Below are 25935 nucleotides of genomic sequence, written 5' to 3'. Positions count from 1 at the left end.
TTTAATGAGATGCACTGGACAAACATGGGCAAACTGCTATCTTGCGCCGGCATATCATTAGTGCAAAATAGATAGTGTTAGGCCTATTTTTTTTTTGGGGGGGGGGGGGGGGGGGGGGGGGGGGGGGGGTTGCGGTGGGGTGGGGTAGGCTTTTAAAAGATTTGTCGGAATGGCAACACGTTTCAAAGAGAAAAAAATACCGCCATTCCGACCTTAGGAGACGAAAATTGTCGGAATGATGGGATGTTTATGAAAGGGTAAAGTGTTGCCATTCCGACAATTAGGGCCTAATGTCGGAGTGGCGGCATGTCGGAATGGCGGTTGCCCCCCGAGAGAGACGCGCCTGCATATCGCAGCTGTAAAAAAAAAAAAGAAGAAGAAAAAAAAGACCACATGTCGGAATAGCGGTATCAAAAAGTGTCGGACTACCGGCATGTCTAGATAGAGGGATGTCGTAATAGCGGGATGTCTAAATAGAGACATGTCGGAATAGCGGGATGTCTGAATAGCGGGCGGACCCCCTTGCCTCCTATGTTCGGAATGATGGTATTTCTTTTTTCAAACATCCTGTCTTTCTGACAATTCTTTTAACTCATTGAGTGCCGCGCTCCTTTCCAAAGTTTTAGACAAGTGTACCGGCAATTTAGACCATTTTTGACTTTTTATGTAGAGCCACAGTGTATTCTATATTATTGCCACCAACACATACTGTGGCTCAATTGAAAGGTTTACCTTAATGCTTCAAGTGGCCACAAACCGTTTGTTTCTACGTGCCTCTGTTCCTGAGAAAAGTCAAGCTAAACATGGCTGGGTTTCACCAAAATCCCTGCTTTTTTTCTAGAAAAGGAGATAGAGCGTCTTTTATGAAAGGTGCGCTGTTTGTGTCTGTCGCTCTTCTGACACTCGCATTTCTGGATCAAAGGGCTCGTATAAGATAAATATATACAACAATGGTTGTTCTATTCACAAAACCACCAGCGGGGGCGGGGGGGGGCGCCACTAAACAACAATAACACAGACGCTGTGGTGGCATTTTTCTATGGGAAATGACATAAAAGTTTGATAACAACAAGACCAGTGAACAGAGTGTTATGCCACCTTTAAAGATCACATATGAACTGTGTTATTATTTCAATAATGACTGCATTACATTTAATGTCATTTTGTGTGGGTTTGAACAGTTAAAGTATAGTTATTTTGTGTTCTGATATTGCTTCATTTCAACATTGTATTATCACTATTGGCAGCCATTTTGATCTCCAAAATTACAACATGCTCCTTAGCACCACCTATGTGCACTTCTCTGAAGGAGCGCAAGGCTTAGTGGTGAACGGGGATGGAGGCGGAGTGCAAGGTGTTAGTGGTGAGCGGGGATGGATGTGAACTATGAATGACCCGTATAATACTTTCTGCTGAGCTAGTAGTTTTGGCTTCCGGCGCACTTACATAGAATGGCCACCAGGCAAGGATCGAGAAGGTGCGCGTAGTGTATGGAAGTCTATGGTAACAGTCCAAATAAGGCTAGTAAAGTGGGACACATCCGGAGAAAAGTATCAGGGTGAAATCAAGGCCACAGAATAAAGTGCACCGTCAACAGGTCAGATCTCAACAGGTGGGAGTGAGAAATGCTGAGATCAACACCTGCCCACCAGTATATAAACCACACCTTGATGATATGAAGTCAGTCACTTTGTTTTGTTTGTTCCTGTCGAAACTCTTTTTCCTGTACTTTGTATTTTGTAAGTGACTCGGGGTGTATGCTTTTACTTTACTTCTGTTCAAGAGTAAATAAAAGACAACTCTATGTCGGATCCATCTTTGGTCAGCGTTTAATTGGAGTCTTTAAAGTAAATGTCGGACAAGTTCACGGCCCAAAGGACGAGCTTTTTTATCACGACATAATTGGCGAGCCAGCCAGGAGGAGATCTGAGGCGAGAACAACTGGGAGCAGAGCCACGCTTTCTCCTAAATCACACAAAAAGGTAAGCCCGGCCGGCTACTGATTAGATTTTAATTGGAAAACATGAGAAAGGCGTGCCTGCTCTCAGGTAATTCTCTACACCTCACCTCCAAAAGAACCTAGAAATAAGTAATATGAAGCTGTTAAGGTGGATCTGACCTGGTGCCTTGTTAACACCTCTCTTTTCCTACTAACCTCTTGTTTTCAATCTATTGAAGAGTAATTGTCTGTGTATGTCCTGTTTAAGATTAAATCTGTCACATTAGTGGTAGGTAATCGGTCAGGTACAGAAGATTTCTATCGAAACTAGAAGTAGGAGTAAGTTAATGATTGTGGCCATACTGCACATACATATAAAAACAAAGTAGAAAATTGGTCCACAGTGCATTGTGTAATTGCAAAAAATCTCTGCATATGGTGTGGCAGGTGTGTGCACGCACTGCTGAGTGAGAGTGAATGGTCCGGACATGTGTGACAGAGTGAATAAGCGTGATAGAGCGAAAAAGCGTGTGACAGAGTGAATAAGCGTGACAGAGTAAAAAGATTTGACTCATAAATATGTGTGATTTGTGAATTTTGTGAAGTGGCAGAGTGAATAACTGTGTGGCGCTGAGATCATGGCAGAGGTCCGAGAGCTGCGGAGGAGTGAAAGGGGAGTGTGTGGTGAATGAAAAGATTAAAAGCATAAAGCCGCTGCATGAAGTCGAGTGAGATAAATAACGATAATCGCTGGTTGTAATAATAACTTTTGATACTGGTTTAGGTATGGAAAGTTATTGAATTCGGTGGCACGCCGTGTGAAACCTGTGAAGAACTGATGTCTGACTGCCAGGGTCAGGCATAGTGCTTCTAAGGTTTGTTGAAAAAGCAGAAAGTATCCTTGAGAACTTGTTACTGCTTTTTCTGAATTTATCAGCACATTCGTTGTTGATGGTAATTAACTAACGAGAAATCGTTGGTGGTAATAATAACTTTTGATACTGGTTTAGGTATGGAAAGTTATTGAATTCGGTGGCACGCCGTGTGAAACCTGTGAGGAACTGATGTCTGACTGCCAGGGTCAGGCATAGTGCTTCTAAGGTTTGTTGAAAAAGCAGAAAGTATCCTTGAGAACTTGTTACTGCTTTTTCTGAATTTATCAGCACATTCGTTGTTGATGGTAATTAACTAACGAGAAATCGTTGGTGGTAATAATAACTTTTGATACTGGTTTAGGTATGGAAAGTTATTGAATTCGGTGGCACGCCGTGTGAAACCTGTGAGGAACTGATGTCTGACTGCCAGGGTCAGGCATAGTGCTTCTAAGGTTTGTTGAAAAAGCAGAAAGTATCCTTGAGAACTTGTTACTGCTTTTTCTGAATTTATCAGCACATTCGTTGTTGATGGTAATTAACTAACGAGAAATCGTTGGTGGTAATAATAACTTTTGATACTGGTTTAGGTATGGAAAGTTATTGAATTCGGTGGCACGCCGTGTGAAACCTGTGAGGAACTGATGTCTGACTGCCAGGGTCAGGCATGGTGCTTCTAAGGTTTGTTGAAAAAGCAGAAAGTATCCTTGAGAACTTGTTACTGCTTTTTCTGAATTTATCAGCACATTCGTTGTTGATGGTAATTAACTAACGATAAATCGGTGGTGGTAATAATAACTTTTGATACTGGTTTAGGTATGAAAGGTTATTGAATTCGGTGGCACGCCGTGTGAAACCTGAGAAGAAGGCATGTCTGACTGCCACGGTCAGACATAGTGCTTCTAAGGTTTGTTGAAAAAGCAGAAAGTATCCCTGAGAACTTGTTACTGCTTTTTGAGAATTTATCAGCGCAGTTATTGTTGGCGGTGGTTAAATGATGTTTTAAGCTTTGTGGGAAAAAAAATACGATACTGGTTGCTGAGCGAGCATGGCTGGCTGCTGGAAACAGCCATTTGAAGGTCGTTATAAGGTTAAAACGGCTGTCTGCCTGAAACAGCCACTTCAAGGTCATTATTGAGAAACAAGTGGCAGGCTTATAAAAAGTTTTTAATGACAAAAAGAACAACAGATTAAACATAGAATAACGGAATTTAAAAGTTAATTAATTAATTATTTGCATTTGTTGAATTTTGATTAGTGGCATTCATATGGATTATTAAGATAAAAAGTGTAATGTATTTAATGGTTTGATTTAAAAAAATTAATAATAAATAGTCCAAAATTCCATGATTAATAAACAAAATCCAGTAATGAAACGTTAAATAGACGATGATATAGAAACTCGAGGGATTAGAACTAATTTTTGTTTTAGAGACCTATAAAGATAAAGACGGGATCATACACGGACAGACTGAGCAGTGAGCAATAAATCAGAGGCTGTGGCAACTAACAGCATTTAAAAACTTACATTATTATCTGGACTTGTAAGAATTTTTCTTACTTGTTGGACCAACTGCAGAAATCCTAAATCTAAGGCGTATGTCCTCGCTTGGGTATTCCGGAGGAGTTAACAGATAGTGGCATAAAAAAAAGGGAGTGGAGCTATAAATCCAAGGTTGAATGCCTGTATCCATTGTTCCCAAGCTTGTTAGGAGGGAAACGGGGCAGTTTGGAATCCTTAATAAAAATCTAATATCTATTAATGATAAATCAGCAGACGAACTAAATTTTGAATTTACTTACGATAAAAGAATAAAATACGGCATTACAGCTGGAAAGATTGTTGTGTTAATAAAAATAACCTAAAAACACATAGACACACGGCATCTTGATTTTAATTTAAAAACTAAATCACAGGTTATCATGGGTGATGAAGTGGCAAAGGAAGATAAGGTGTTAACGCCGCTACAGTTGGTTATAAATCAACAGCCAGATCATGCAGGTCAGATACGTCTCTGTATGAAAAAATGGCACGAACGTGTTAATGGGACATTACCGTGGCCGAAAGAAGGGACCTTTAACGCTGCCTGTTGCAATGAGGTAGAAGTCGATATTAAAAAGAGGGAAAGCGAGTGGGAGAAAGAAAGAGAGGTTTTGCGATGGTTTTGCCAAGCGAGCAGACAACATATCTTAAATGTTACTCAGTTGCCTTCTGTTGTGAGAGAGACCGGCCCTAGGAAAAATGAGAAATGCAGAGGAGAACTTTCTGCTCCATCGACTCCTCCTCTGTGCTCAGAGCCCCCACCCTACCTGACCAGTCCAAAAGAAACTCCCACTGGACAACTTCCGGTAACAAGAGCAAGGGAAGATGTGAGGGGTGGACGTAATGGAAAATTTACAGCGTCATGGGTGGAGCTACTCTCTGACGAAGGAAAGGCGGATGCCACTGAGTCAGATGACGAAAGCATCATGCAACAACACCGCCTCTCCACACAAGCAGCTGTATGGAAGAAAAAAGGTGACAAGCCTAAGCAACAAGCATTCAATACAAGTTCAGAAGATGAAATTCAAAAAGACATTAAAATGTATCACCAAGCAAAGACACCACAAGAGCAAAAACAAGCAGCAAGAGAAGTCAAATGGTCACCTGTGACACAACAAAGAAATTATCTTCAAAGATTACAAACATATGAAGCTGCTGTTGACAACATTGATCAATTAAATGGAATAATAAGATCAACTGATGAACAATTAAAAAGAATAAAAGAAGAAGATAACATCATGAGAGAAACTCAACAAACTAAATTAAATGAAATTCAACGTTTGAGAAGCCTTCAAATGGATGAGTTACAAGAGACTCTCAACGCTCAAAGATACGGCAGTCTGCGACCTTGGACAGCCGAGCTACAGACTTGTATTGACACTGAACAAGAATGCTTGGATATGGATTGTGAACAACTGCAAGCAGCTGCACCTCAAGACTACCCTGACACCAACAGTAAAGAATTATACGGAACCAACAGCCCAAAGATACTGGAAGCCACAGCACAGAGTTGTCCTGAAGACAATAGTTTCAGAAGACAGCCTGCTCGGAGAGCAGGGCCATCTTTTCGTGGAAGAAGACAAATGGCTCCAACACAGCGATACCAACCCCGCCAAAATGAAAGAACAATCACCTTCAGGTGCTGGGGCTGTGGTTCAACTGAACACATCAGAAGAGACTGCCCAACAGATCCATGGCCTGCTGATGCTCAACAATAGGGCGGCCCAGAGAAACCAGAGAGGAACTGAATGACACCAATTATTTCAAAACGATCTCAAGACGAACCAATCATAACAGTAAAAATATTTGGTGAAGATCACACCTTTATGATAGACACGGGAGTGGGATTTTCGTGCATAGGGAAAACCGGCGAAGGCTTTCCTCTCTCGGATTCATTGGTTAAAACTATAGGTTTCTCTGGGAAAAATCAAATAATACCATTAACTCAGCCGGTTCCAATGACAATAGAAGGATAAACAGTATTTGCACCATTATTGTATAAAAAAAAAACAATTAGAAAGAGACATATTATGTCGTCTAAAAACCCCTGATGGGTTGAGAATGGACTTTCCAAATGACACTATGGCATGTAAAATTATCGCGCAACTTCAACAAACACATAATCCTTTGCAAACCCTGCACAAACCGGCATCTGCTGTGTATTGGCTGCAATTAGACTCTGATTCAAATCTAGGAAAAAAAAAAAAAGGGAAATATGGAAAAGTTAATTTAGGAATAAAAAACGAAGCTCAGTTACCACTTCATTGTACATTGTTATATGATCAAGAACAAAATAATGTGGACAATGAGGCCTGCTGGAAAGCACTTATTAATAACAGAACATTTTGTCTCATTAGCCATGTTATTTATGTGGGAAAGGAGGGAGCAGCAGCCGTGAAACTTCCAGCAAACCTTTTGCAGTGGTTTCAGGTTACAAACGCATCACCTCACATATTTCTATTAGTGGGAGAAAAACATGAATCTTATCAGGTGGGAGAGTTGGTGAAGGTCACATCACAGTTAACTGAATGGGAGCCGACTGGGGAAGGAAATATGCATGTTACACCTAATAAACAATATCTAAAAATAACTATAGATGCTTGTGATGTGAGTTTTACGCAAAGAGTATTGATACATAACAACACAACTAAACAAATGATACTCACAACAGAGCACAAAGACATATTAGCACAGGTTCCACAAACATTGTAGTCAAAACATAAAAACTGATGTAGGTCTAGTGAAGTCAGCAGAACCAACACATGAAACACTCAGGAAAGATGTTGTATCGCCATACAAAGGACAATATCCTCTTAAGCACCAGGCAGTGGAAGGCATCTGACCCACAATTACAGGTCTGATGAAAACTGGAGTATTAATAATATAACTAAGAGTCCCTGTAATACTCCAATCTTCCCCATTAAGAAGCCACATTCTAAATGATTATCGATTGGTACATGACTTAAGAACAATCAATGCCATTGTGAACGCCAAGACACTTGTTCCTGACCCACATACATTGCTCTCTAACATACCTGCTGGTTCTAAGTGGTACACTGTCATAGACTTATGTTCTGCGTTTTTCAGTGTTCCAGTACGTCCTGACTCACAGTTTCTCTTTGCCTTCACATATGAAGGACAACAATACACCTACACACGACTACCCCAAGGATTTGTGGATAGTCCTACAATTTTAATAGGGTGCTGTTTAATTATCTAAATCATCTGGATCTTGATAGCACTTTGATACAATATTCCATAGCAATACTGACTGCCCTTGCAAAGGGAGGTCATAAGGTCAGCAAAGAGAAACTACAATTTTGCAAAGAGGAGGTTGAGTATCTTAGCAGAAGATTGTGTGGAAATAAAAGACTTATTGCTCCTTCCCAATTAGTTAAATCGCCCAAACCGCAAACGGTGGGGCAAATGTTGTCAGTCCTGGGCACAACGGGTATGGCAGACCTGGGATCTTTGAATATGCTCTTAAAGCAGCTCCATTGCAAGCACTCATTTGTGCTGCAGGGCAAAAAGATCGCTCTGCTCAATCACAATGGACTGAAGACGCTGAGGCGGCATTTGAGGCCTTGAAAAAGGGATCTACAGACTGTTCCAGCATTTGGGAAATCCAGACTATTCTAAAACCATTTTCATATGTTGTAAAGAAATCTGGATCATCCAGTCACACTGTATACATCACACCAATTACATGCTCTGCTCACAAGTCCAAGATTTGTTTTAACACAGACTAGAAAGACAGGATATGACGTTATCTTGTTTGCACCTGAATTTTCAATCCAATGTTGTAACACATTTTTGAAACTACGTGATGACCCATATAACGAACTAATTGTTGCTGACCTCGCTCTGTTTGTGGATGGATTCTGTCTTAGAGATGCAATGGGAAATTATGCAGGCTATGAACTTAAATTTTATACTCAGTTAAAGTACCACAGCATGTGCATTACAAATAAAATGTATTGTTGTTATTATTGTTGTTGTTATTGTTGTTGTTATTGTTGTTATTATTATTGTTATTATTATTATTATTATTATTATCAGCCTTGTTCAGCACAGCTGGCAGAAATTAAAGCTCTGACAGCTGCATGTGTATTAGTCCAGACTAAGCGTGTCAACATACTATATACTGACTCACAGACAGGATAAGGCTGAACCATATGAACTGTCTATTTGAATTAATCGTGGAAGCAATTAATATTACTCATAACGGTCCAGATAAAGGTTTGTGGAGAAGTGTTCATGGACATTTTGTGTTACCAAGTGCACTGTTGAAAATTGCTATTTCAAGATGCGCATGGTGATTGACCATTGCGCAAGGAGGGAGAGGATAAATAGCAAAATTAGCAAAAATCATAGCAAACAGTCAGTATAAACTAACTTGGATGGATGCTTTGTCTCTTGCACTAATGTCTATGTGAATGCAAACGAACACATTTGACACCGCATGAGATGCTCATAGGGAGACCGATGCTGGTCCCCTTCTTCCGCCCCATTTGAACAATGTGAAAAAGAATTGACATGTTACTTACAACAACTAACTCGAATCTATAAAGTTATCTCAACAGGTCAAAGGCGCAGTGGAAAACAAAGAAGCTGTCATTCCAGAACTGCTTCGAAACACTGAACCAGGAGACTGGGTGTATTTGAAAGTTTTCAAACACAAATGGAATCAGCCAAGAAAGAAGAAACTTGCAAAGTTACCATAGTTACATCTACTGCTTTGAAAGTAAAAGGTAAGACCCTCTGGTACCACCTTAATAATTGCTGTAAAACAGAAGAACCACCTGGAGCGTCAAGTGACTTGCCCAGACCAGAAGGGGACAACGACGTCACCCCACAGGGACAGAACCAATCACAAAGGAATTGAAGGGAAGGCCACGCCTCCCTGCAGGACATCAAACAGCCCGAAAAAACTACAGAAAAACTATGTTCCCAGAGATTGGCACAGAAAAAACTCACTAGGAGCAATGCTAAACCAAAACAAAATGAAACAAATAGTCAAAAGAACAGACTGCCGTACTGTTATATCGTTACGTACAGGCGAGAATGGTAATTTGACCCGAATATTGAAAATAATGAAAAGACTTAGAGACAAACATGTTGCAAATTCTAATTGGAACACAAAACCTGTCACTATAGAAGAAAATTTGTTAGACAAATTGTCCTGAAAAAGATCTTGCAGACATCAGGAATGATAATTGGAATCTTGATGCTGATAACTGCCATCGTATTGTGTTGTGCACTTCCAATAGTCAAAATTACGGTAAATAAGAAAACTAAGGCAATTACGAGAAAATTTCTAATAAGAATTGTTAATCAAGATTATGAAGAAATGGAAGTGAATCTGCAAAATGTATAAATATGAAACGAACCAGATGAAGAAATAAAACAAAATCAGAAAAGAAACATAATACAATTTGTAGCCCATCTTCAATCAATTGCCCCTATAGGACCGATTCTAGTAAACAAACAAATAAAAATCCTCATACAGTATAGTCGTAGATCAGTACATTTTGAAGGCTATCCTTTCATGTGACAGCCGTATGAAATGTATCTGAAAGATATGAAATGTGAGAAATTTGAGTACTAACATTCATAAAATAAATGAAGACTTTACTGTACATTATAATTGGCTTGTTATGACATATAGATATGATCTTGTCGACCTAAAGAAAAACGTTACCTTTATTCACTAGAAGTAGAGTAGAAATAATATCAATACGCTATAAAGAAGCACCAATATTTAGCACTCACAAAGCTGTGCCTAAACATGAAACAGAAGCATATAAAAGATATTGACAAATATCAAGAAAGGTCGGACTCAATAAGAAGGAAAAAAGTATGTCACACAAGAAGGAAAAAGTATGTCGTACAAGAAGGAGGATTATGCAAATAATCCTAGAAGGTGGAGTGATGTCTTAAGCAATCTTTTTGTGTCATCCATATAGATTGACGTGGCTGATAAAGTATCCAGTGCGATGCAGTCCATCAAATGCATCAGAGTGGCCAAACCAACTACCATCAGACGGATGCATGTACAATGAGGGTCCACCTGCATATGACCAACCGGAGTCTTCAACGTGCTGGGACCAAGCGAGACCTTCAATCTCCCATGCCGAGGAGAACCAACTATGCCAGGGGAACGCTGGACCATAATAGGCACAAAAAGGATACTGGATGAAGCAGCCTACGGAGAGGCATCATCCACACTGTTTGATAACAACAGCAGTGAGGGATCTGAAGGGCCACGCCCATCACCTCTACCAATTCATGAGGAAGTCTCTGAATTTACAAATCAGGAGATGACTGTTCATGAGAAGGCAAACCGTGGGGAGAGTGAGAATCAAGAAGCAAATTAACATCACCAGAAAGGAGGCCCGACGGGCTCCAAAGAAGCAATAGAGTTCTTCAGTGAAGGTTGATATTCTCAAGATCGAATGCAAGGCATATTTAGAGAAGTGTTTTGTAATGTTCCTCATGCTTTTATTTTTTCTGTACGTTTCTATACAGATTTCAAGTACTATTTTGCTTGCTTTTATTAAAGGATTATAATCTTGTAACTAAATTTTGAGAACCGTGAGGAGAAACATGTAATTGACATCATGCATCATGTTTTGAGGAGACTTGTATGTTTGCATTATGTTAACTTAGGGAAGAATCCATGTCTACACTTAGACTGACATGTCTGAATCAACTCGGGTTAACTATTTATTTAAGTGTGACTTATCAAGTCACAAAGGAGGGAATGTGGTGGCATTTTTCTATGGGAAATGACATAAAAGTTTGATAACAACAAGACCAGTGAACAGAGTGTTATGCCACCTTTAAAGATCACATATGAACTGTGTTATTATTTCAATAATGACTGCATTACATTTAATGTCATTTTGTGTGGGTTTGAACAGTTAAAGTATAGTTATTTTGTGTTCTGATATTGCTTCATTTCAACATTGTATTATCACTATTGGCAGCCATTTTGATCTCCAAAATTACAACATGCTCCTTAGCACCACCTATGTGCACTTCTCTGAAGGAGCGCAAGGCTTAGTGGTGAACGGGGATGGAGGCGGAGTGCAAGGTGTTAGTGGTGAGCGGGGATGGATGTGAACTATGAATGACCCGTATAATACTTTCTGCTGAGCTAGTAGTTTTGGCTTCCGGCGCACTTACATAGAATGGCCACCAGGCAAGGATCGAGAAGGTGCGCGTAGTGTATGGAAGTCTATGGTAACAGTCCAAATAAGGCTAGTAAAGTGGGACACATCCGGAGAAAAGTATCAGGGTGAAATCAAGGCCACAGAATAAAGTGCACCGTCAACAGGTCAGATCTCAACAGGTGGGAGTGAGAAATGCTGAGATCAACACCTGCCCACCAGTATATAAACCACACCTTGATGATATGAAGTCAGTCACTTTGTTTTGTTTGTTCCTGTCGAAACTCTTTTTCCTGTACTTTGTATTTTGTAAGTGACTCGGGGTGTATGCTTTTACTTTACTTCTGTTCAAGAGTAAATAAAAGACAACTCTATGTCGGATCCATCTTTGGTCAGCGTTTAATTGGAGTCTTTAAAGTAAATGTCGGACAAGTTCACGGCCCAAAGGACGAGCTTTTTTATCACGACAACGCACCGTGCCGTGTCACAGCTTCTCGCCGCGGAGCGTGAGGGTCAGTCGGCCACCGCGGCTCGGGAAGACCGGTCCCGCCGGTGGTCGCGGTCCTTCTGTGGTTCGGGTCGGTGATGCCGGTCTGCTTTGGCCCAGAGACCATCAGATTTTACCGCGGGAGGACTTTGGGGAGGACACGGTGTTGCTCCAGATGAAGACCGGGCGGACTGTCGGCTGAGAGCTTCCTGGTTCAGCTCCGAGCAGCTCGAGCAGCTGGAGCAGCAGCGCGGGTGAGAGCAGAGCAGCTGCGCTGCAGCAGCTGCTGCATCTGCATGCAGAACTCGTTTGCAGAAGCCGAGTTATGATAAAAACTTCCAGATCATGAGCTGTCATGTGACTTTGATCGTCATCTATTTCAGTTCTCCTCGTCGTAGAGTCCCCAAATTTACATATAATGTGTATTAAAGTGTCTATTTTCATAATTTAAAAAAAAAGCAAAAAACGTAAAATTACGTTTTCGGCACTCAACGCATGGGAACGAAAAACGAGAAATTACGTGGTTGGCACTCAATGAGTTAATAGCCATTTTTTCCCCAAAAAGATTTTGCACTGGTTGGGCTTAGGCAATGAAGAAAGGGGTTGGTTAAGTTTAGTAAAAAGACCAGGTAGAGGCTAGACAGGCAGACTAGTCCCTGTCTGCGCTCTGTTACGTAATTACGCACGACCAGTTTTCAAACACTGTAAAACTTATCTCCTCCCTCAATTTTTGCTCAATTGTCACCAAACTTGCTAGAGAGCATCTTCAGACTGTCCTCCACAAAACTTGTTTCTCGGATATTTGATTTATCAAAAAGAAATTGCGCCTACAGTGCATGAAAACGTTTGACTGTAAACAGTTGTGTAAACAAAAACCATCCAATTCTTGCGAAATACTTGCATACTAATGCACATAATTCCAAGAACTAAACTTTATCAACCCCTGTAAATAATATGACATAGCATAGCTAACGCTCATTATGCTTCTGGCCTAGCCTCTACCTGGTCTTTTTACTAAACTTAACACACTCCTTTCTTCATTGCCTAAAACCAAACCAAAGCACCGAGCAAATAATTTTTTTTTCTACCCCAGTCTGCTGTCAGCAGGGTCGCCAGCTGCAGCAGGCTCACGCCCGTGAAGTGAGCTCAAGCCGGGTTCAGCCGCGCTCGAGTGGAGCGGGGAGAGAAAAAAAGTGTATTTCTTTTACTCTGTGGAGATCTCCCACAACGGAGTGGGGGAGAAAGCAAGTGGGACAGATCTGCCCAGTCCCTGAGCAGCGCACGTTTCGCAGACAAGCCACAACGCAGAGTGTAAACAACGTCACCTGGTTGAGCACCATGGACAGCTGCGGGGGCGGGGGGTCTCATGAGGAAACGCAGGTTTTTGATATGATATTTTTCTTGTTCCCGAATACAAATATTTTTTTAAGTATTTGTTCGAAATAGGTATTCGTAAACCCCTAGTCCCTCACGTTCCTGTTGCCCTTCTGATTTTTTTTAGTGTTCGGAAAAGGTAGCCAGTCAGTAGGGGGGAGTATACTGCTGGAAAAGTACTTAAAATCCAGGTGCGCCACCATGTCACTGATAACACCTTGTTAAGAAATACCAAAGCAACGGTTTTGACTAATATATCCAACTAATTGACATGTTTAACCAATATACTGTATATATATATATATATATATATATATATATATATATATATATATATATATATATATATATATATATATATATGTATGTATATATATATATATATATATATATATGTATGTATATATATATATATATATATTTTTTTTTTTTGACCAACCTTGGGGAAGGCCTTTTTGAGAAACAGATTACACAATATTAGATTTAAAAGAAATATGGGAGGAAACCCCCTTAATTTGCAAGAAAATGTAGTGCTTTCTTTAAAGAATAAAATAAAGGGTACAGAGACCAGCAGTTCAGTCTGATCCAGAGCTGAAGCTGATTTTTGTTACTCTGAATGTTAGAAAATAAATTATCCTTGATCTCAACTAGCCCATTTTTTTGGACATTTATTTTTTTAATCCAACAGGTCACTCCGGTCGGTTTCTGTAGCATCTAGCTAATGAGGGAACTAGCAGCGAGTGATGATGACGACAGTGTCGTGAGCAGTGAGTTTCACTTGTTTTTTTTTTCTTAGATGTCCTGATCTTTAAAGTCATCAGACACATCTCTGTGAAGAGAGTCACCTTTGGAATAACATGGAGGACTTGGTGAACTGCTGCATAACTACTGTATTCAGAGAAGCTTTGTAGTGGACCCAGTGACGGCTGGTATCAATGGGCTAGTGGGGCTAAGCCCTCCCTGCATTACACAACAAAAGATGAGGAAAAAATATTCTCTAAATAACATACAAAAGATTGTTCAAAGTCTTAGTAAAATCGGAACTGGCAACAATATTGAATAGTTTCAAGAAAAACACAGGATATCTCTAAATGGGCTAGTTTTAATCAGCCCGAGCTCACAGAGTCTGCTCTCATTCATTTTTTGACTGTGGATGATTGACGATGATGATGATGATGATGAGGTGCCATGTCCCGCCCTCGCCATTGACCGACTGTTTGGGCTAATTTGGGCGATAACAGACCAGAAAGGCCGTCGATATGAGCTGCATATATCGTCTTCTTTTTTTAAAAATTGAGCAATATCGTCAGGTGTGTGTGCGTGCGTACGTGTGTGTGTGTGTGTGTGTGTGTGTGCGCGCGTGCGTGAGAAAGAGAGAGAGAGACTGTGTGTGTGTGTGTGTGTGTGTGTGGGTGAGAGAGAGAGAGATAACCAGGTGAAGTTTTTGTTTTTTTGGACTAGACCCTTCTACTTAATGCAGTATGTAGGCCTAGTTAGTTGTTATAGGCCTACTTTTGTGAGATGGGATAACCCTAACTTTTAGCTACTGCTGTTTTAACCATTTAATGGGTATCATTTATTTATTAGCCCACCCAACTAATTTGACCACCAGCCGCCACTGAGTGGACCTGTATCCCTTTGTAAAAAAAATACATAACTTTGTGTTGACAGGTATAGGTCAGGTACAATAGAGAATGACACTTCACTTGACTTTTGTCTTTTGGGTTCACTCAGAAAATACATGGCAGATAACAGCTCATTAGTTGGTGGTGCTTCTCTGCGACGTCAGATCAATGACCAGGTTGTGATTGTTCAGATCCTGGTGGTGATTTTTCTCTGTATCAACTTGTTGCTCATCCTGACCTTCTTTAAAAAAGAGTGCTTCTACACAACCACACGTTACATCCTATTTGCTGTTATATTACTGTCAGATAGTTTATTGTTATTCTTCTCTGATATTCTACTAATCTTGAGCTATTTTCGATTTACCATGCAAGTGTGGTTGTGTATCATCATCATCCATGTTTTTATGCTTTTGTGCACTATACTCACACCAGTTACTCTGACAGCAATGACTCTGGAGCGCTATGTGGCCATTTGCATGCCCCTGCGCCATGGAGAGCTGTGCTCCACACGTAGCACTGTGTACTGTATTCTTGTTGTTCATGGCATCAGCTCTGTGCCCAGTATTGTTATTCTTTCCATGTTCTTTGCATCAGCAACTCAACATTTCTATGAACAATATCAGATATGTTCATTAGAAATGTTAAGCTTCTATGTATGGCAGGATCATGTTCGATCAGCTGTACAACAGTTCTACTTCCTGGTAATGTGTGTCATTATTGTTGTCTCCTATATTAAAATAATGAAAGTGGCCAGAGCTGCATCAGGAGAAAATAAAAAGTCATCAAAGAAAGGACTCAAGACAGTGGTTCTTCATGGTTTCCAGCTGCTGCTCTGTCTCATTCAGCTGTGGTGCCCATTCATAGAAAATTGGGTACTTCAAATTAATTTCATGTTGTTTGTACAAGTTAGGTTCTTTAATTACGTAACATTTATTCTTGCACCAAGATGTCTGAGTCCTCTTATTTATGGCCTCAGAGATGAGACTTTTTGTCAAGCAATGAAAAGCTATGCCTCTATTAGTGTGTTTAAAAGAAATATTATTTGACATAATATTCTGACAGTAAGTCATGTTTAATGGGCTTTATGCACAGCTCCACTAGTTCCTGAAATAAGCCAGCTCCTTTATTACATGTGTTACATTATTGGACAAACTGATTAATCCAGGTGTGTCTGACCTCACAACAATGGTCAGGCACACCTGGATTAATTAGTTGGTCCAATAATGGAACTAGTGGAGCTGTGCATAAAGCCCATTGCACTTACAATTCAATTATAAAGCACTCAAATTTCATGTGAACGTAGTGGAAATAACTGTATGTTTGATAGTCACTTTGTAAATAGTAAAAGACTTATTATGCCATCTTGGATCCTAGCCCTTGTTTTGCTTTTAGATGTAAACGATTTAGGAACAAAAACCATTAGTAAGGGTGAAGTGTTGAGAAAGGTATGTCCATCAACAGGTGATGTAAACAACAGGGCACTCGGTGAAATGCTTGTTCTTGCTACTCGCAGGCTCAGATTGCTAGTTGAAAGACAACATCATGGAGAGAATTCCCACAGAAATAGATTTTATTGGTCAGTTGTCAGAAGACAGTTTATGAAATATGAAATGTTCAAATGTTTTTCTACTTTTAGTCTAAATAAGCATCTTTTAACCCTTAGGAGTCTGGGCCTATTTTGGCCATTTTTTAATACTTTTGATTTCACCTTTATATACCACACAAAACTTTTTTTTTAAACATGCACATGCTTGGTATCTTTTTTTTTTTTCACCACAATTTTATCTATTAATTCTGAGAATTAATCTTTCACTTGAACCTACTTTATTAACACATTGGGCCTAAAAACACAATCATCCCGGACATTCTCATAGACAAGCTGCTCCTCCTGGGCATCCCCAGCCAGCTCTGCACCTGGATCAGAGACTTTCTTTCTGCCCGCCCCAGGTTGGGCCCCTACATCTCCTCTACAATAACCCTCAGCACTGGCTCCCCCCAGGGCTGTGTGCTGAGCCCTTTGCTCTATTCACTATACACATATGACTGTACACCCATCCACACCTCCAACTCCATAATTAAATTTGCGGATGACACCAATGTGGTCGGCCTCATAAGGGAGGGGGACAAGTCCGACTACCGGGATGAGATACACAAATTGACCTTATGGTGTTCCACAAACAATCTGACACTTAACACAAAGAAAAGAAAAGAACTGATACTGGACTCAAGTGCAGAACAGATCACACACCCATCATCATAAACGGAGACTGTGTGGAAATTGTCCACAGTTTCAAATTCCTGGGCATCCAAATATCCCATAACCTCTCCTGGTCCACAAACACCATGGACATTGTAAGGAAGGCCCAGCAGCGTATTTTCTGAGTACTTAACTCTTTCGTGACCATTGACAAAACCATTTTTTTTTTTTTTTTTTTTTACAGATTATGATAAAAGACACTCTCAGGTACCCCGTGTGTGAATATGGTAGTCCTCTGATATATAAAACTGTTTTAAACTACAATCAAAACATAATGGTTTTTATAAACTGTGATCTTGGTTTTGTCCGAGTAACAAGCTTCCAAAGCGTCAAAAACGCCGGAAGTCAATTCATTTTCAATGAGAGCCCGGCGACACTGAGCGTCCAAAGCGTCAACAGGCGTCGCCGCGCTTCCAAAGCGTCCAAAGCGTCACCAGACGAGAAGTTGAGCCAGGTTTAACTTTAGGGTAATTAGCTATGACACGGTTCGGCGGCAACCTGTCAGAATAGAGATGTCCGTCGGCTGCCTTTTTTTTCTTTTTTTTTGTAATTCGGCTCCCCAATGACCAGCGCGATCGAACTTTGATGTCAGTCACGTGACGAGCGGCTGAAAATATTTGCCGCTTTGGGAGCTGTCTTGTCTGACGCCCACCCTCGAGCGTTTTTGACGCTTTGGAAGCTTTTGGTGTGAACGCACAGTAATCGGTCTCCTTGAATGCTGCTCTGGGGACAAAGTGTAGCGTGCTGTACGGCGGTCGGCTTATTACAGTGTTGCCAACTTGGTGACTTTCTCGCTAAATCTGGCGACTTTCCAAACCCTCTTGGCGACTTTTTTTTGTCAAAAGCGACTCGCGACACATATAGCGACTTTTTCCGGTGCTGTTACAAACATTTCTGCTTTGTAGATTCGGACATGAAAGCACGTTGTCACTGCTGTTTTCAACGTGCAGCGGGCGCTGTGAGCCGGGCGCTGCCCCCGTCCCAAAGCCACGTCACGGAGCTGTCTCAGTTGCGGCCAGAGACCCACACCACCGCACCCCCCAGATTTGCCTACAAAAATACATATTTAGCCGTAGAAATGATTTGGGAGACATGCCACACTGCAGAGTACCGGTAAAATGAGCGGATTGCCACTTGACACAAAAGTGCATTTTTCTCTGAAACTAGAGCGGGGGCTAGGTTTTTTGGAGAAATCAAGCTCTCTTCTTCTCCTTCCTACTCACGAACGAAACGGCGGAAAAACTCGAGGAGGTTTTTTTTTCGAGGAGCACGTTGGAAAGTCACTCTTCAACCACGTGAAAACTGTTTGTTTCTGTGATGTACAGAGTTCGCTTCAACGTGAGAAAAAATGTAACAAATAGCCAAAAACATGCGTTCCAGAGCGGGATGTGATGAGCAATTAGTGTGGTCGCGAAACAGTTAAAATGAACAACCTGTGCAGGAGGCTGCTGGTGGCGTTCTACCGCTCGGCCATCGAGAGCATCCTGACGTACGGCATCACAGTGTGGTATGGGGCATGCTCTGCAGCCGACAAGAAAGCTCTGCAGAGGATCACTAAAGCAGCGGGAAAAAATCACCAGCTTCCCCCCTCCCCACACTTGAGGACATTGCTCACACCCGCTACCTCCGCAGAGCAGAAACCATCACCAAGGACTCTTCTCACCCTGGTCACCACCTGATCGCCCCCCTGCCCGGGGAGCCGGTACAGGCAAATCAAAACACGCACAAATAGACTGTTGAATAGCTTCTTTCCAAAGGCCATACACTCCCTGAACTGGAATCACTAATGCACTTTTGCCATTGCACTGTTATTTTTAGCCTATTTACAGTGGCGGCTGGTGAAAAATATTCTAGGTGGGGCTGTTCGTCCCTGAAGTTTTTGGGGCGCATGGCGTCTGTCCGACTACCCATTTCTCTGACCATACATTTCTTTATTTTTGCATCCATTAGTCCGACCTCCCACTTCTCCGACTTAAGTAGCCCTAACCCTTTACCTTACCCTAAACCTAACCTTAACACTGTAGAATGGGTAGTCGGAGAAATGAGCTGTCGGACTTTTGGGCAGTCGGACTGATGTATCGCTCCCCAAGTTTTTGGTGGCCATCTTGATAAAAGAACCCCAAACCCATTTTTAGGGATAAACATTAATTATGTATTTGCCTTCATAAATCAGCAGTTTGGCAGATAATGACAATGAACAAACAGTAGTCTTTCACTGGTGGCACACAGTGGACGTGAAATATATTAGCAAATACTCTTAATACAAAAATATGGTTATTAAAAGGCATGTGTATGATGTAACCTACAACAGTGATTAATGTAGACAAAGTGTGACAGGAACACTATAGGAGGAGCATAACGTGATTAAGTTTGGTCTGACCTTGCTGATGTGAGATGTTAACTTAACTGCTGCATTATCAGGTTTGATGACGAGTCTAACTATGAACGTACTGGTCACACCTGTGAACATATTGAACAGTGCGCTGCAGCCTGATGCTCCTCCTCACAGACGTCCTGTCACAGCCTGGGTGAGTAGTTTCCCCTGGTGTTACTCAGGAATAACAGTGTCCAGTCCAGTGTCCCAGAAGCTGGATGAACTAATAAAAACGCTCTCGGACGAGCTGTGAACGCACCGCGGACGAACCAACAGCATGTAGTCCAAAAGTTCGCTCCGAGCATCAAGACAGAGCAGTCTCTGACGTGCCGGTTAACGGTGCTCCGGTGCTCCTCTCACACACTACGCGGCCTCCTGTCGCATCATAGCAGCCTCCCGCCACCGGCCCACAGAGTTTTATCCACCTGTTCATTGTATTTCCTCACCGTGAAACTGTGTTTTTCATCCAGCTGTGAAGCTCTGCAGTTAGTCCTGCCTAGCTTGGCTAACGCTAACATTAGCTGACAGCACCTTTCATGTGTCCCTTGATTGTTCATGTTTTGTAATCCGTTCAGATAAAAAGGTCTCTTAACTCCAGTAACAGTCCGTGTGGTATCTGTCTTCACTGGTTTTTTGGGGGTTTTTTTTAAGTAAATTATACGGGAAACAGAATTTGAAACTGATGAAAACTCCGTAGCCATCCTGCTACCGAGGACAGCTCCTCGGTTAATTTCCCCCTCGATTTCTGGTTGCCACGGGAGACCAAAATGTTTGGTTTGGGGCGATATTTTCTGCGCCCCAAAGGCATAAAATCCGACGACGCTGATTGGCTAAATTATCTGTTGCTCCGTATATTTTTTACTTAGCAACAGTCACTGATTGGCTGAGCTGGTACACTGCTCGGGCGACTTCTCCAGCGCCCCAGACCAATACATCCATGCCCCAGAAATGAACCTGTAGGCAAATTAGCCTCTAAATAATGGTTTTATTTTATATGCAGCTCGATTTTAAGAATTCCTATCACATTCACAGGTACAATAAGAAAAAAATATTAATTTTAAATTATTATTTTGGAAAAAATAATAATCATTAAAATTTGCTTTTCATCAGGGGGGGCGGCGCCCGAGCGCCCTCTATTGACCAGCCGCCACTGCCTATTTATATATTTTAGTTATTTTCCCTGCCGGCCAGACTGGTTGTGTATGTTATTTTGTGTATATTGTTTACATTTGTTGACACCGAGGCCACTGGCAATTTCGTTGTATTTCTTTTTATAAAAGTGTGTGCTATGTCATTAAGTTGTACCTGTTTTTTAATGAGAAAGACTGAAATTATGTTTACAGTATCTATTATTTAAGACCAGCCAAGACCACCCTGACCAGCTAAGACCAGCTTGACCAGCTAAGATCAGCCAGACCACCCTGACCAACTAAGACCAGCCCTGACCAGCTTGGCTAAAACCAGCTGACCAGCTAAGACCAGGTGACCAAAACCTAGCTAAAACCATCAAACCAGCTTGACCAGCTGGTCTAAGCTGTTTTTTTTCAGTAGGACGGGGACAGGGAGGGGGGGAATTCGTGCTTCATCATGGTATGGACCAACAGGCCCTAGTGTGAGTGAACCCTTAGAATTTGCAGTACTTTAGAGAGCCAATGAGGGAGACCATTAGAGTAAGTAGGGGTTTCATGTAATGTTATTTAAAGTCGTCATCATGCACAGCCTTCTATCAGTCGGCTACACAGAACTCAGCAGACAACGTTGCTCTCTTGACCAGTTTGTAGAGGTAATCTGCTGCATCTAATCCTACATCCTATCACTTCAGAGAAAATTGAATAATCATTTTGTATAAAGAATCCAATCTTATTCTGATGAGGACACACTGATGGGCCTTTTGCAGTGGCTAAACTCCTTTAGGACTCTTTTCTGTTTACTTAGGCGATGGAGGCAGAGAACAATTCACTGATATTTGCTGAGGTCATTGAGCAGCAGATTTTTACTGTGCAGGTGCTGATGATGATTTTTCTCTGCATCAACTTGTTGCTCATCATAACCTTTTTTACAAAAGAGTGTTTCTACACAACCACACGTTACATCTTATTTGCCGTTACATTACTGTCAGATAGTTTCTTGTTGTTCATTACTGATATCCTACTTATCGTTCACCTTTTTAATATTGCATTTCAAGTGTGGATATGTCTCATTATCTGTGTTGTGATTGTTGTATATACTTCAGTCACACCAGTTACTTTGGCAGCAATGACTCTGGAGCGCTATGTGGCCATTTGCATGCCCTTGCGCCATGGAGAGCTGTGCTCCGCACGGAATACTGTAAACTGTATACTCATCATTCATGGCCTCAGCTCTGTGCCATGCATTATTATTCTCTTCACCTTCTTTATATCAGCATCACTTAGCTTTTACAAAAAACATCAGTTATGTTCAGTGGAGGTGTTGATGTTACACCTGTGGCAGCATAATCTTAGGTCAGCTATTTATCAAGTCCAGTTTCTGATAATGTCCATTATCATTGTTTACTCCTATATTAAAATAATGAAAGTGGCCAAAGCTGCATCAGGAGATGATAAAAGGTCATCACAGAAAGGACTCAGAACAGTGATTCTTCATGGTTTTCAGCTGCTGCTCTGTCTCATCCAGATGTGGTGCCCATTCATAGAAGCTGCTTTGCTCAAGATTGATTTCTTTTTATTCCTTAATGTGCGTTATATTAACTACATTCTATTTTATCTTGCACCAAGATGTCTGAGTCCTCTCATTTATGGCCTCAGGGATGAAGTCTTTTTCCATGCACTTAAAAGCTGTGCCTCCTTCGAGTTGTGTAAAAGAAACATTATTTGACAAATTTGAGTCACAGTTAGACACTTGTGCAAGTGTTTGAATTGGGCTCAGTGAGTTTCTGCTCACAGATAATGAGCTTGTGGACCAACAGGTGTTTTTAATCAGAACCACAGTATGAGTGCCGTGGATCAATATCAGGCCCTGCATGATATTGTAATGAGTCATCAGTGAGATGCTTGCTATGTCCGTCATAATATCTATATACACAGTCGAGCATATACTGTATGTGGTTTTAGTTGGAAAATGCAGCATGTAGGATATTCTAATTCATATATATATATATATAGCCTATATATATGTGTATATATATATATGTGTGTATATATATATATATATATATATATTATTATTTATTTATTTATTTAATCTTTTTTTTTTTGGGTTAGGTTACGGTACACTTGGTTAGCTTTTTATTCACAAAATGCTTTTTTTCCCCCCACAAAATGGTTGTATAATGGCTATATAATTTATAACTCCATGACCATTTGCAATAATTATTATTTTTAGATTAAATATTTAATGACTCTCCTCAGAACTCAGTTTGTCATGGTGTAGCATTATTACCGATTGTGTATGTGTGCCTGTGTGTGGGTTGGGTGGAGTTGGGGGAGTCTTCTAAAACCCCCAAAAAACAAAACAAAAATTTTTTGTAAAGCACTTTGCACTACAATTACTTGAGATTATATTATATAATTAATTCCTCCATAACCATTTTTGCAATACTGAGTTTTTAGATGAAATATGGTGTGTGTGAATGGGAACAATGGAGTCTGCTTCTTTTAACATTAGGAAAACTGTTTTTAACACTTTTTGAAAGACACATGATGAAATAAAGTCATTCCACTCACTTTCTATTGCATTTCTTATATTTTAATAACACTGTGTACATGACATGGACAAGATGGAGGTTGCTCTGCCCTGAGTGGGTTGTTTGTAAGGGTGTATTCACATTTGTTTGGGTAATAGAATGAATGAGTGCATGTGGCTCATTTTGAAGGTCACAGTCTAATCCCTGTTGGTTAAAAGGCAATATTCCGTACATAGGTCATGATGACACATTTAAATATGAAATGACCAGGTAGTTGCATCATGTCTCTAATGGTTCTTATGTGGCAGCTTATGGAAAAGTGTTGTAAACTATTAGGCTATGTCCAAAAAGTTCAATAAAAGCAATGATAATGAAGCTACATGGCATGATCATTGAGTCTATACCTAAGGGATAATGTATAGTTAGGAGGTTGTTATGGAGAAATAAACCCCCAACAGGAAGTATGGGTTTCATACTTCCAGAAGGGGTTTATTTTGCACTTCAGCACTTCGTAAATGGTTAATATTTGGTTTTTAAACCATCGATAAACATTACTTAAATGGTTATTGTAAAGTTGCAACTGATGTTTGTAATACTTTGTAAATGGTTCATAACTGACTTATAAACCATCTATAAACATTACGGTTATTGTAAAGTTGCGACTGATGTTTATGATAATTACTTAAAGCAGAAGTAAGCGGAATGTTTGTGTTAATATATGTCTGAAATAGTTATATCTTCCGACAGCAGTCACTTATATAGAGTGTTTGGTCTGAAACACGGGTCTGTCAGTCACTCTGCTCTGCTGTAAGCCGAGGAGAAAACTTTCCTTGTATCCTACAACCTTTATCCAGTGAGGAGAGAGAACGGCATGAAGGGGCGGTCCTCTCTGTGTGTGCCGCCAAGGGATGCGCGTGAATGTGGTGACGTAGGGACGAGGGCGGGGACTGCTAACTCCATCTGCTGACAAGAAGTTAGCCAAAACGACCGGATCGCTTACTTCTGCTTTAATGATTAATAAGCTTTTGTAAACCATCAAGTAACATTTATTTGACTCCATTAAATTGTTTAATGGTGATCTCTTCAACTTTAAACTAAACACATTTCTGAACCAATCTTCAAGTCAATGTTGATTTGCAGCACTAAATAAACAGGGTGGAAGAAAGAGAGAGACAACACAACAAGAATCAATAAAACCTTTATTACAAAACTGAAAATTGCCATGCAAACATTATTTAAAAAAAAATATTTAACATGAATGTGAAACAGAAATATGGCTAGCCTGATAAAAGGAAAAGACACATTAGAAGTGATTTGGTGCACCTCCAATTTAACAAATGTTTGTCTTAACTTCAAAGGAAAAATAACAGTGAAAATGAAGTAACAGTACTATTCTATATAAATAACCTACAGTGGCTAATGGTCATGTTTAAGCTTTTTGCAATTATGTAACTTCCAACATCACGGCAGCCGGCTGCCCAACTGATTACTTCTGCTCCCTCTTGTTGTATGGTATCAGCTTACCCACTGCTTTTTTGGCCCTGACTTCTGCATCATTTTGAATCATGTATTCACATTTGCTGACAAAGTCAGTTATCTTATCTCTTTTCAGAATCCTGCCAGTAGTTTTTGAAACTTATCTGGGCAAGCTATGGCAAGCTCCGGGATTGCCACTTTACATCTCACCGTCAGCTCTGTTACACCAGCGAATGCACATGCTTTGCCCTATTTCTTTCCACTGTTGTATGCTCTCAACACCCTCTTGTATCTGGCAATGAACTCCATGGGATGACAGGCTCACCACGAGATGGAGACTTGCCAGAAAGCTTCCCTCTGACAGGAACGCACATCAGCTGTTTTGCATGAATTTACCTCAAAAACAACTCTGTCTCTGTCTCGTAACGTTCCATTATTATCTCATAGCGTGGTGAATGTGCAGGTCACAACTTGTCCACAAGAGCATTTTGGAGTTGTTGGATTGATGAGTTTGATGAGGGAAACCAAGAAATCCCATTAGCCTCCGTAGCATAGCTCTGCAGCTCGAGGCTCCACTCGGCTATTCCAAAAATATCTTACACCGACAAATAAAGGTAATGGACCTACTGCCACTGTATAGGGATTATGGCAATGGGCGAATTTGCCAAAATGTTGAACTATCCATTTAAGCAAGTTGACTTACTGTTCATCAGATTGTTGTGCATGGAGGACCAAGAATGTCCAAGTAAAAGAAATGAAGTATTTCCTGAACTTTAAAATAAAGTTGGTGGATTTACTTTATTTGGAAAGCTTTCAAGTGTTCCAGAAAGTATGTAAAATCAAATTTCATATAGTCATGAAGAGCAGTGCCCTCAGAAATTATATTAATATAAACATTGGTTTAACATGTCTTATTGAATGGTCCAGTGTTAGTCCAGTGTTCTGGTTCTGATAGACTTATAGACAGAGGAAACATCAGGTTGGGAGGAAGACTATCAGCAGGCCAGTATCATCACGAGATTGATAAAAACAAAAATCAAAAAAACAAATACAAAACAATCATCCAAAGCAGTGCTTTCACTAAATACTTTGTCAGCCTCTGAATTACAAAAGAAAACCTTAAATAAAATAAAAATAAAAATGGGGCATCAA

General features: G+C 40.6%; 2 protein-coding genes across 2 annotated transcripts; both read left to right on the top strand.

Moving 5' to 3' along the window:
- Window positions 1-15128: 15128 nt before the first annotated feature.
- LOC310996319 (uncharacterized protein) lies at window positions 15129-18948 on the top strand (the record flags this gene model as incomplete). Its single annotated transcript, XM_083985695.1, has 3 exons — window positions 15129-16032; window positions 16887-17178; window positions 18711-18948. The coding sequence occupies 3 exons, from the start codon at window positions 15129-15131 to the stop codon at window positions 18946-18948; spliced, it is 1434 nt and encodes a 477-aa protein (XP_083841821.1).
- A 2633-nt stretch (window positions 18949-21581) lies between these two features.
- On the top strand, window positions 21582-22499 carry LOC310996318 (odorant receptor 131-2-like; the record flags this gene model as incomplete). Its single annotated transcript, XM_083985694.1, has 1 exon — window positions 21582-22499. The coding sequence occupies one exon, from the start codon at window positions 21582-21584 to the stop codon at window positions 22497-22499; it is 918 nt and encodes a 305-aa protein (XP_083841820.1).
- Between the last annotated feature and the right edge of the window lie 3436 nt (window positions 22500-25935).

Source organism: Trachurus trachurus (assembly GCF_905171665.1).
Source record: "Trachurus trachurus genome assembly, chromosome: 13".
NCBI classification, from domain to species: domain Eukaryota; kingdom Metazoa; phylum Chordata; class Actinopteri; order Carangiformes; family Carangidae; genus Trachurus; species Trachurus trachurus.
This window is presented reverse-complemented; position numbering and strand designations above follow the sequence as displayed.